Raw genomic sequence first — 13,068 nt, forward strand, 5'->3', positions numbered from 1 at the left:
GAGCCCTCATTGAAAAATATAAGATTCTAAACGGTCTTGACACCGAGAGGCTGTTTCCCTTGGCTGGGAAACACAAAATCTAGAATATGAGAGCACAGTCTTGCGTTGAGGGGTTGATTATTTAGGACTGAGATGAGGAGAGATTTCTTCACTCGAAGGATCGGAATCTTTGGAATTCTCTACCCCAGAGAGAACCGGCATTACATAAGAACAAAAAAAAATAGGAGCAAGAGTAGGTCATTTAGACCCTCAGCTGATCAGGGAGCCCTACTGAATAATAATTTCCAACTCTTGGTGGGGTGGTGGTAAGGGGTAATTTTCAATTTGCACGCAGGCAGAAACTGGCAATAGTGTGTCTGCTGGCCGTTATTCATTCCTGTCTGACTTTCCTTAAAGGAAAAAGGGGTGACTGAGGTACTGTCGCTGGTGATCTGCCTGTGCCCCAAGTGGAAAATCACCATTGCCATGCACCACGTCCACCTGGATATCCTTTTTTCCAATTTAAGCCACCCAGTTCGTTACAAAGTAGAGAGTGTGTTTCTAGGGGTATATTGTACCAATTTGTTGTTGACATGGAGCATCGCCTGCTTGGTATGCACATCAGGAATTCTGGTGAGGAAAGTCTGCAGACCCAGCAGGATTTCCTATCTCTTCATTTTAATGGCCAGAAAGTCCTCCAGGGCTCACTGCCCTCCAAAATCCAAAATCCTGACATGTACAGCCACTGTGTGAAGTATCATGCCAGGACAGCGAAATAGTAAAACCTACAATTATGTAAAAAGGTTTGATCCAGTCAGAAAGGTTCATCTGTTTTAACTGATGCCAGACCCTCAGGATTGCTTTGACTGGCTGAAATTAATTTCCATGTATTTTAGCCCAAGCTATGGACGCCGAATTACAAACACTGTTTTACTAAGAAACGAGGTTTGAATTTATTGTTTAAAAACTTGCAACTATGTCACTTATTTGTAACTTCCACAGCACAAAATGTTACTGACTAGCATTACAAGACAGTGAGAGGTCACATTGTATGGTAATGGAAGTAACTCCTTAAGAATTTTGTCTCTAGTTTGAAAAGAATTGATCTTTGTTCAAAGAATAGTGTTTATGTATAGAACTCTCTGGCATCAAGCCTTTCAATCCCAGTTACAGATTTCTCTGTGATTGCTGAAGTAGGTTTGTCAGTAGCCAATATGATATTTACTGTAGTTCTTCACTTACAGTTTAAGCGGCAGTCCAATTTTCTCATAAGTTGACAAAGGCTTCCAGTAAAGTTGTTTGACTTCTGTCTGACCTGTAATTTTGTACTGCAAAGCAAACTAAAATTTCTGCTTTATTGTTACACCCATTCAAAGCTTAATCTAGGGTAAACCCCAAGAATAAGCACTTTGATCTGGAGGATCCAAAATCTTAACATGGAATTTGGAATTTTTGGTGCCGGGTGCACCTCCAGGGCTTTGATCCATACCCACCACTAAACTCTGACAGGAACTGAGAGGTGTGCAGCACACATGTTAGACTGCTAATGAATTGGACACAGATGCCCTCCATTATGACTGCCAAGACAGCGAACACAGAAACACTAAACCGCTTTGAAAAGAAAAGACGCAGGCCACTAAACAACCATGGAACCTGGCAGCAAAGTGGTCCTCAACACAAGGTGCATGTCTGCAGCTAATTTAGTTTAAAAGTGTGGCTGGTCATTGGCAGCATGGTTTGTGCTTCTCAACAGCAGTTTTCACTGCAGCAAAATACAACAACCCGTAACAAAATGTAGACGCAGTAACTGAATTTAGAACTGATCAAAGTTCAAAAGCTCTTTGTCACATGTAGAAAATCTAGTACTCTCAATGGCTGGCCTGGCATTTTTGCTGAGCTGATACATAATTTGGAGGGTTGAACATTGTTTATTTCTTGTGCACTTAATGCAGTATGTGTGGACTTATTGATAATCAACATTTTCCCCATAAGGAATGTTCCTTGCTTTTTGGAAATTGGAGTGTTATGAATCTCTCAGTTCTTCATGAAGTAAGGCCAGAGATGGCAGTGGCCATTCCCATGAAGACCTGCTGGACCTGAATTGGCTCTTTACAGATGAAAATGACGAGGAAGAAGTTGTTGTAGCACTGAGTGATCTGATGGAAGATGAGGTCCTAGAAGTTGGTCAAGCTTGCCAATCGACAGTTACACCACATGAAGTCTCTGATGCCTTTTTTGAGGAGTCAGCTGTGTTTCTAGCAGCTGAGCAGAATTCAGATCTTTGTTCCACTGAACTTACCAATGCATGGCCTTGTCTACTTCTCATTGTGCATGAAGAGAGAATACCTTGCCTGATTCCATGTCAGAGTCCATAGAGGATCACACTGCCAAAGAGCTGGTGGCTTCCAGGGGTAAAAGTCAAGTGAAATCCATACTTCAGTCCCAGCTGAAAATCTTCTTCGCTCTAGAGCTGTATGTCAGCACAGAAACTGCAGCAGGAACTTCAGCACTTCTAAAGCTGCAGAATCCTTCTGTCTTCTCTCTTGGATTAGCCTTTCATTGAAAAGTCTTTGTTGTCTTTATGGTTGAGTAGTCCTGAAACCTACACTCTGCTTACCAGCATTGCTGCAAAATTGCTGTCCTATTCTGTTGATGATGATGTCCTCCCAGATGAAGAAGAAAGCCTGCATGTCTCCAAGATGTCTTCCCTAAGGCCAAGAATACTGTGGGAGATTAATTCCCTCACAACTGTGATTTGGGTAGGGGAACTGTAGTTGCACAGAAGCTGTAGTTGTAAAATGAGAGTTATAGAAATGCAATGTAAATAGGTAAAGACATAGGCCAGAATCTTCCAGACCCCCCTGTGGTGGGTTTCTCCGCAGCGAGTCATTGAAATCTCCGTTCACATCGGCGGGACTGGAAGATCCTGTCGGCGTGAGGGGCTTGAAAATTCTGGCCAGAGTTTCATGTCGATGTTGAAATCTGGATAGCATACTTAGGGGGTGGTGTAGTACAAAGGGTTAACAGAAAGGATATGCTAATATATGATGTAGATGATGTACCACTGACATCAGTCAGTCATGTGTTAGACTCTTGAGATAGAGGTTAGAATACCATGCTCAGGAGCAACGTAGCTACTGTTTAGAGGTAGTACTAATAAACAAGAGTTAAGCAAGTAACAGAGTATTACTACAGTCTGTCTAGTAACCTAGTACCACACCTAGAGTCCTCAGATAAAAAGGACCATCTCAGAACAAAATATAGTGAGAAGAAAACAAAGCATTGGAAGTTACAGCCTACCCTGGAATTCTGGCACTTTTTAAGCTGGTGTTACTTCTTTTTAACAGCAGGAGAACATTTACACTATATATTTCAAAATTTTTAAGAAGGCATTTAATGCTTAAAATAACATTTTAAGGAGAGTTTGCATTTATGTGGGATTGTTGGTTCCACAATTGCCAACATTGTAGGTGTACCCTGCCAAATAAATGTTACTATTTCTAAATTATGTAATTCGTGTGTAATTTGCTAGACTTTGAATAATGCTATATGAACTCTTTAATATTACGCATTAAAGTTGTGATGTGCCATCAAGGAGGCTTCAGAGAACTTTTTAGTCAATTGCACAGTTATTTGCACATACATTAATTGTTTTGTTTTAAATTTCCCTTGTGAGAAAAACATTTAGAAAAGTAACGTTACAGCTACTACGATCATTTCTGTGAGTGCGACTGAATTTCATAATTTTCATTAGAAAGGAAGTATGAAAGATTAGATGTACTTTATGATGAAGGTCTCCCTCTTTTTACGGGTTTGTTTTCCTCCTTGTTTGGGTCTCTCTATAGCTTGCAACATCCAAGGCCAGGAATGTAGATGGGCGGCTTGCTCTTGAGTAAACTAACTAGAAAGAGTCAGTATCCTCTAGAGAAGAAAGAGAGAGAGATCCACAACAATGCACATTGCCTAGCATGTAATTTTATATTATTGGATTATTGGTGAAGCATGAAATGAAGGATGATGACTCAGTTTGCCTGCGCATCAGTTTGTATGTTAGCATTATTAAGGCTTATAATAGTTGCAATATTCTTACTTTGAATCTGGGTCTAGATTGGCAGATTGCTATTAATTTTGTGACCTAGCTCCATAGATAGCTCAGTTGCATTGACCTTTGGCACCCAGCCATATAGAGCAGGAGGATTCCAAATCCTATTCCTCTCTATTGTGAGCAAACTGTTCTCAGGATGGATAATGACAAAGCACTACAATTGATTTCAGCTTCTTGGGTTAAAGAGAAAAATAATCAATGAGACTGCTGCTCCTGATCACCATGTAGTGATTCTTGTGTATGTTTGAACCATTGAAGAAAAGACCAGAGCTGGCTGTTGTTGTGATGTGATGTGCATGTACATTTGAGGGAGCATTTCTTAAACTGCTGTCTATCACGATACAGGATGTAAGGTGTAATCCCACGAGTGCTGCAGACAGAATACAGCAGCAGACGTACAAGTCAGGCTTGTCTATTTGGCCTCCCAGTTAACATTGTTTGTATATAGTTTTATCTTCAAATAAAGGGCCCACAATATTATTCTATCAATCCTTGTCGTATGATTGGTATGTTTGCAATAAATTGAAGAATGCAACAACTATTAGAGCTTATATCAATTAACTTGCTCATATTTACTGTCCATTAGCTCAACTTCAAGCCCCTCATGACATTGTTCCGCCCCAATTATGTAATCTTCTTCCCCCTCCACCTCCCCCACTGCACCCCCCCCCCCCCACTACTCTCTCACACACATTCCAACATGTACCTCTGTTCTTCTGATTCAGCATCATTCTGTTTTCCCCATGCACCACAATCAATGGCATTCAGCCATCAGGCTTCTGCACTCTGCAATTCTCTCCTAAACCTCTCATATTTTAAGACAGTGGCGTAATGGTAATATCACTAGACCAGTAATCCAGAGGCTCAGGCTAATGTTCTGGGGACATGGGTTCAAATCCCACCATTGCAGCTGGTGGAATTTAAATCCATCTAATAAAAATTTGGAACTGAAAGCTAGTCTCAGTAATGGTGACCATGAAACAAATTGTCGATTGTCGTAAAAACCCATCTGATTCACTAATGTCCTAGAGGGAAGGAAATCTGTCATCCTTGCCTGGTCTTGTCTACACGTGACTCCAGACCCACAACAATGTGGTTGACACTTAACTGCCCTCTGAAATGGCTTAGCGTGCCTTAAAGTTTAAGGGCAATGACAGAATTTTAAAAACTCCTCAGAACCTTTCTTCAATGTTGGTTGATGGATAAATACGGTGTAACATATCTTCATAGTTATTTTAACAGTACTGAAATGGGATATACTTTGGGCAGATTTTACGACAGTGGGATATTATGTTCCCGCTGTCGTCAATGGGATTTATAATGGCTCGCCATATTTCATGGCCCCGTCCCCGCCGAAACGGGACCGTAAAATTCCGCCCTTTAAGTTTATCTTGATATCAAAATTTTATTTGGCTCGGTAAGTGTTGGGGACAATCTGCATTCATGTAATTGACTCCTTAATACAGAAATTACTATGTGATTTGACTTCTGGAATGTGATTCCAGAGCCACAATCTTTCCCATCTGTACTTTGGAAGAGACCGTTCACACATTGACAAATCAGGCACCATTGCTCCTTTATCTTTTCAAAACTGATTATTATTACAAAAACTGCTGAAGATGTTCATGGTGGCTTTGTTCCTTTAGGGACAATTGTTCTCTTTCAAGTTTGCATCCAGAAATAAGAAGTATATAATTGGTGCATTGTTCTTTAACTATCACAGCAAGACATTTGCAGATGGCTATAAACGTATTTTCAAAACATTAATCTAATCCAGATTTTGTATCCGATGTGGCTGACTGTAAGTTTTTTGTAACAATACTAAACCATTTAGAAAATGCCAAGATTTTTAAGCCAACAAAAGAAGCTGATTTTGTGCCCGTAGTGAGTGTAATAACACATTTAATGCCAGTGCAAAAACATAAAATGACTCCCTTGAGGTGATAGTGACATCATCTGGTGTGTACATTGGGTAAAGTTCTTTATTCAGCTGAAATTGGCTTGGTTTTGCTGCAATGAAAATACTTGCGTTTAATTGATGATTTCTTTTAATTTTTTGGTGAGGAAGCTCACAGATAATGAATGTTACTTCCCATGATAAAATATAGCTCAAATTAATCTCTCCATTACTCATTTCCATGCATGTATCAGATGAACACAGAAGGGCAATATTAGTTGAAGAGGTCAAATGCACAAAGGCTAACATGACTCATTGGAAGGATTGAGAATTATAAGGGTGGAAAAGATTATTGATCATACGCACTAGAAGTAGGAATTAAATGTTCATAAAAAGCACTCTGTTCAGATAACAGGTTTTTTCGTAATTAATTCTTACTACAGCCAGCTAACACATCTGGAAAGATCAAGTTGCTATTTTATGCACATTACAACTTGTTAACTGAATAATTTCATAGCACCCTCCCAAATTTTCCACAATCAAAACTGAATATCTAATGCAAATACATCATAAGTGTAAAGAAACATTTGGTTGATTGATACAAAACAAATGCTTAGTGAGTGTTCAAAAAGCATTAAAACAAGCTTCCCAGAATATGCTTGCTATCATTTTATTGTCCCTTTCAAAGAGCAGACCTCACAACGTGGCCAGGCCAAGGAAATGACATATAAGGCACTGTTAGAAATTATGGTGCTTGCCAGTATTTCACCTCAGTACCACAGTATGTTTCAAGATTCATTTAATTTCAATTTACAGTCATTTTTGTTACGAAGGCAAATGCAATCCCCATTTTATGTGGAGCAAAGTTCCAAAAACACAGAAGAGACGAATAATCTGTAGTTAATTGTAATTAGTGATGAGTTGGGATAGCAGAGGAAATCCCTGCCCTCTTTTAAACAAAGTCAATGGATCTTACACACATCTGAACCACACAGGCATGGTGTGGGGCTTGATCCATCAATCTTATGGTTCAGAGATGAGAATGCTATCCAATGTGTGAAGCTAACATTAACACAGGGTGAAGGACAGAACATGTCTAAACAAAACTCACATAAAATTAGAAGTTGCTATCCATTCAGGGGCACAACAACAGCATGTTGTACATAATGCAGATGTGCATTGGGTAACGTTCTTTGTCACGAATTGCAAAAGATTCATTTGAATGTCTGGTGCTTGAATAAAACACATTTAATGATGGAACTTTTAACCAATAGGAATGTTGTAGATCTTCCATTTTTTAAGTGGAGCTTCCTTGCCAGGTGTGCATTGATGTTATATTGACTTTTCTTTTTCTTTCTTTCTTTCTTTCAGCGCTGGATCAGCTGCTTGCAGAACTTGAGACATTTTTGAAGTTACTGGATAATGAAAACCTCAGCCTTAGCGCCTTAGCAAAAAAATGTGTCTTATCAGATCTACTTCACAACATCATCAGTTCTTCAGGTCAGTGTTTGATTTATCTCTGGTTTGACTAGGTTTGTTACAGGAAATTAGCAGCACTGAATCCACAGCTATCCACTGAGTAAAGTCACTCAGGCCAGAAGGTTTGGGTAAGAACCCTGGCCTGTGTTGTCTTAGCTGATTGCAATCAGGATGGCAGGGTAAGATGTTCCATTTGGACTCAGCACCACCAGGCTTCGAAGAGAAAATCAACCAGCATTCCTGGACCTGACCATCTAGGAACATTGAAACATCCTGTGGCTACCATTGACCAGAAACGTAACTGGACCAGCCATATGAATACTATGGCTACTACAGCAGGCTAGAGTTTGGGAATTCTGCTGTGAGTAACTCACCTTTTCTCTAAAGCCTGCCCACTATCTGCAAGTCACAAATCAGGAGTGTGTTGGAATACTCTCAGTTTGCCTGGCTGAGTGCGGCTCCAATAGCACTCAATAAGTTTGACACAATCTAGGACAAAGTAGCCATTTGATTGCCACCCCATCCACCACCTTAAACATTGACTCACTCCACCACCAGCGCACAGTGGCAGCAGTGTGTACTAGTTACAAGGTGCACTGCAGCAACTTGCACCTAGGAGGACAAGGACAGAGGATGCATGGGAACACCACCACCTGCAAGTTCCCCTCCAAGCCACACATCGTCATGACTTGGAACTATATTGCTGTTCCTTCGCTGTCATTGGGTCAAATTCCTGAAAATCCCACCCTAACCTGGATGTGCCTACACCGCATGGACTTTTGCAGTTCAAAAAGATGGCTCACCATCACCTTCTCAGGGTTAATTAGGAATGGGCAATAAATGCTGGCCTAGCCAGCAACACTCACATCTCCAGAACCATTTAAAAAAAGTATAGGCCATTCAAGCCCCTTGGGTCTATTCCAATTAGCTCCTGACTGACTTGTATCCTGACTCCATCTACCCACTTTGGCTCCATAATCCTTAATACTCTTACCTAATACAAATTGAATGGTCCCTTGGAAAGTGCATAGTTGGTTTGAAAGCAGGCTCTGATTGCCTCTAGCTTTGGCAAACGGAGTGCAGCTGACAAACTGAGTGAACTGACTTGGGGCAGACTTTTCCATTCGGTGTGCGGGCATGCGCCTGACACGCCAGAACGTTAAATGATGCGCAATTATATCGGCTGTGCATCACACGATGTTTCGTTTGGCGGGCACACGCTAGAGTCGGTTGGCGGGGGGGGGGGGAGGCGGGGGGGGGGGGGGTGGGTGAGGTGGTGGGGGGTGCGGGGGGGCAGAGTGGGAGAGGGTGCAGGAGGGGTCATCTTGAGAAGGCCGATGGTTCTCTCCATCACAGCCCTTGTGGTGCCCTGGCTCCTATTTTACCGCTGCTCAGCTTCTGTTCTTGGAAGGCGGAGAGGCAACATGAGCCACTTTCACAGGGGGTAGCCCTTGTCACCCAGCAGCCATCCATCCAGCTGCCTGGAGCACTGAAGAGCCCCAGCACCTGGGAGTGTCTGAGGATGTAGGCATCGTGGGAGCTGCCTGGGTACCTTGCACAGACTTGTAGAATCTGCATCCTGTGATCACACACTATCTACACGTTCATGGAGTGGAAGCCCTTCCTGTTGACGAAGGCACCGGGCTCACCTGCTGGTGCCTTGATGGCCACATGTGTACAGCCTATAGCACCCTGGACACGGGGGAAGCCAGCAATGGCCTTGAAGCCTCTGGTTTGCTGTGCCTGACTTGCCTGGTCCCAACAGTAGTGGATGAAGGTCAATGCACGCCTGAACAGAGCGTCTGTGACCTGCTTGACAGCTGATTGGGAGACACTGCAAAGATCACTCACCAGCCTCTGGAAGGAGCCAGAGGGAAAGAAGTTGAGGGCAGCTGTGACCTTTAGAGCCACTGGCATGGGATGTCCATCCACACAGTTAGCGGAGATCTCAGGCCCTATCATCTGACAGATATAGTTGATTGTCTCCCTTGAGAGACGGAGCCTCCTTCGGCACTGCACCTCAGAAATATTGAGGTGCTTGGCCACCTGTATACCCGGGCAGCAGGATAGTGGTGTTTTCTGCAGCCCCTTCCGCCTTGGACTTCCTGTTGGCCCTGCGCCCCTTGTGCCTGCGCCTGTCCTCCCAAAGGTAGCTCCCCTGGAGGCTGAATGTGTGCTCCTGGCCTCCTCCTCAGAGGAGCTGCCTCCAGTGAACAGATCAGCTCTCATTCCCAGGCTAAGGGAAGGCTTCCTGAAACCTGTAGGCCCAGAAAAGATTCCTCACTGCAGATTGCTGACCTGAAGGTTAAGAGTCCAGAAAAAGCAGCTGGTATGTGTTTTGAAGTCCTGCAGATCGCACAGACAAATTTGAAAAAATTTCATAAATAAATACTTGACTGTGCACACTCGCGATCCCAGTGAGCCTTCTTATCCCGTCCATGGATGAGGTTTATACAAATGTGTCCTACCTGCCTGCCCATTGCGCCCGTGCGCCAACCCGAAGATTGCACGAGTGCCGAAAAATCGGCGTCGATTGGGGAGTTAAGGGCCTTAAGTGGCCTGTTAATTAATGGCAGATGCGCGTCTGACATCATCGTGTGCCCACCCAGCAAAATATCACGATGATGTCAGGACACTCGCCCGATGTCATTTTACACGCGGACGTGCGAGGCCTGCCCTCGCATGCCAACAGGAAAACTCTGCCCTTGGAGTTTGGTGAGAGGGGAGTTCAGGGAAGGGGGAGAAGGATTTGTTTGTTTCCTTTTCCTATCTTTCTTACCCCATAGAAATTGATTCTTGCTCTACTACAGGTAAAGGAGATAGCTGGTTAGTATCTGGTAAGCGGATAAGTTTTACGCTATCCCTAAGGTTTGAAATAGTACATAATTTGGTGGTAAAGTTAATCAAATATATTAAAGCAACATTAAATAAGTGATTAATATAATTTAAGTAATTATTTAAAACACATTAAGGATGACAGGACAGGTGATGTGTCAAGGCTGCAGCATGTGGAAGCTCCTGGATAACATTGTGATCCAGGCCAAACACGTCTGCAGTAAGTGTTTGTGGCTTGAGGAACTTCGGCTCAGAGTCATTGAGCTGGAGGCTGAGCTGCAGACTCTGCGACACATCCGGGAGGGGGAAGGTTACTTGGATGCTTCTCCCAGGAGGCAGTCACACCACTTAGGATAGGATCTTCTGATTTGGTCAGTGGCCAGGGACAGGAGGGTGTGACTACAAGTGAGGCAGGTAAGGGGACCCAGAGGACCGGAGTGCAGGAGTGTGAGCCGCTGCAATTGTCCCACAGGTTTGAGGTTCTCTCCGCTTGTTTGGATGAGAGCAGGGGCTGCAGGGTGGATGAGCAAACTGACTATGGCACTGTGGTACAGGAAGCCATCCAAGTGGGGGGAGCAAAAAGGAATGGAGTGGTAGTAGGGGACAGTTTCGTCAGGGGGATTGACACTCTCTGTAACAAAGAGCAAGAGTCCATACAGCTTTGTTGCCTGCCCGGTGCCAGGGTTCAGGACTTCCGCTCAGAGCTGGAGAGGAACTTTCAGTGGGAGGGGGAGCTTCCAGTGCTTGTGGTCCAGGTAGGTACCAATGACATAGGCAGGATAAGGAAGGAGGCTCTGCATAGTCAGAATGACGAGCTAGGCACCAAATTAAGAAGCAGAACCTCAAAGGTAAAAATTTTTGGATTATTACCTGATCCACGTACAAATTGGCAAAGAAAAAGTAAGATTAGAGAAATTAATGTGTGGTTCAAAGACTGGTGTGGGAGAAGTGGGTTCTTGTTTTGTGGGTACTGGCACCAGTATTGGGGAAAGTGGGACGGTCTACAACTGAACCGTGGTGGGGCTGGTGACCACGCGAGTTGTCTAACTAGGGGAGTAGAGTGGGTTTTAAACTGAATAGTGGGGACAAGGGATCAAATTTGGGGAGATGTGGTAAACCAAAGAGTAGAGACAAAGCAAGAGAGACAGGTATTAATATGGGAAATGATAAACAGACTGTGATAGGGAGGGACAGAGCGTTCAATTTTAAGAGTAAATCAGCAGATAAGGCTAGACATGACAAAAATAATAAAAGGACAAAACTAAAGGCTCTGTATCTAAATGGAACAAAACAGATGAACTGATAGCACAAATAGAAATAAATAAGTATGATCTGATGGCCAATACAGAGACATGGTTACAGGAAGACATAGATTGGGACCTGAATATTGAAGGGTACATGACACTTAGGAAGAACAGGAAGTTAGGAAAAGGTGGAGGGGCGGCTCTGTTAATTAATGATGATATTAGCACATTAGAGAGGGATGACCAAAGTTCAGAAAACCAGGATGTAGAAGCGGTTTGGGTTGAGATGAGGAATGATAAAGGCAAGAAGTCACTTGTGGGAGTTGTGTACAGGCCCCTAATTGTAACTACACATTAGGACAGAGAATAGAAGAAGAGATAATGGGAGCTTGCCAGAAAGGTACAGCAATAATCATGGGGGATTTTAATCTACGTGTAGACTGGAAAAATCAGGTGGGCAAAGGTAGCGTAGACGACAAGTTCATAGAATGTTTTCGGGATAGTTTCTTGGAACAGCACATTCTGGAGCCAAGAAGAGAGCAGGCTAAACCAGACCTGGTATTGAGCAATGAGATAGGATTAAAGCCGAACTAGCTAAAGTGAACTGGCAATGAGGTTAAGGGATAGGTCTAAAGAAGTTCAGTGGCAGACATTTAAAGGGATATTTCAGAATACACAGAATATATACATTCCAATGAGAAAGAAAAATTCCAAGGGGAGGGCCTGTCATCCGCGGTTAACTAAGAAAGTTAAAGAGAGTATCAGACTTAAAGAAAAAGCAAAGACAGGTGGCAGGTCAGAAGATTGGAAAGAATATAAGGAACAGTGAAGAATGACAAAAAGATTAATGAGGGAAAAATTAGAGTATGAGAGAAAGCTAGCTAGTAATATAAAGATGGATAGTGAGAGTTTCTGTAGATATTTAACTAAGGAAAATTACAAACACAAGGGAAGTGGTATTGAGCAAATTGTTGGAGCTGCGGGCTGACAAATCCCCAGGTCCGGATGGACTTCACCCTAAGGTCTTGAAAGAAGTGGCTGGTGAGGTAGCTGATGCACTGTTTTTAATTTTCCAAAATTCCCTAGATTTGGGGAAGGTTCCATTAGATTGGAAAATAGCAAGAAAAACCCCTTTATTCAAAAAGGGAGACAGAAAGCAGGAAACTATAGGTCAGTTAGCCTAACATCTGTCATAGGGAAAATGTTAGAAGCTATTATTAAAGATGTTGTAGCAGGGCACTTAGGACAATTCAAGTCAATCAGGCAGAGTCAACATGGTTTTATAAAAGGGAAATCCTGTTTAACCAATTTATTGGAGTTCTTTGAAGGTGGCACATGTGCTGTGGATAAAGGGGAACTGGTGAATGTACTGTACTTAGATTTCCTGAAGGCATTTGATGAAGTGCCACATCAAAGGTTATTGCAGAAAATAAAAGCCCATGGTGTAGGGGGTAACATATTGGCATGGATAGAAGATTGGCTAGCTAACGGGAAGTAGAGAGTTGGCATAAATGGGTCTTTTTCTGGTT

General features: G+C 42.8%; 1 protein-coding gene across 4 annotated transcripts in view; it reads left to right on the top strand.

The window, feature by feature from the left end:
• afap1l2 (actin filament associated protein 1-like 2) overlaps positions 1–13,068 on the top strand; it is a 257,647-nt gene that overhangs the window by 128,214 nt on the left and 116,365 nt on the right. For all 4 annotated transcript variants that reach the window (XM_078564680.1, XM_078564682.1, XM_078564684.1 and 1 more), the window contains one exon: positions 7,353–7,481. In XM_078564680.1, coding sequence (XP_078420806.1) covers positions 7,353–7,481 — 129 coding nt within the window. The remainder of the gene's footprint in view (positions 1–7,352; positions 7,482–13,068) is intronic.

This window comes from Cetorhinus maximus, chromosome 20 (assembly GCF_964194155.1).
Source record: "Cetorhinus maximus chromosome 20, sCetMax3.hap1.1, whole genome shotgun sequence".
Lineage (NCBI taxonomy): Eukaryota > Metazoa > Chordata > Chondrichthyes > Lamniformes > Cetorhinidae > Cetorhinus > Cetorhinus maximus.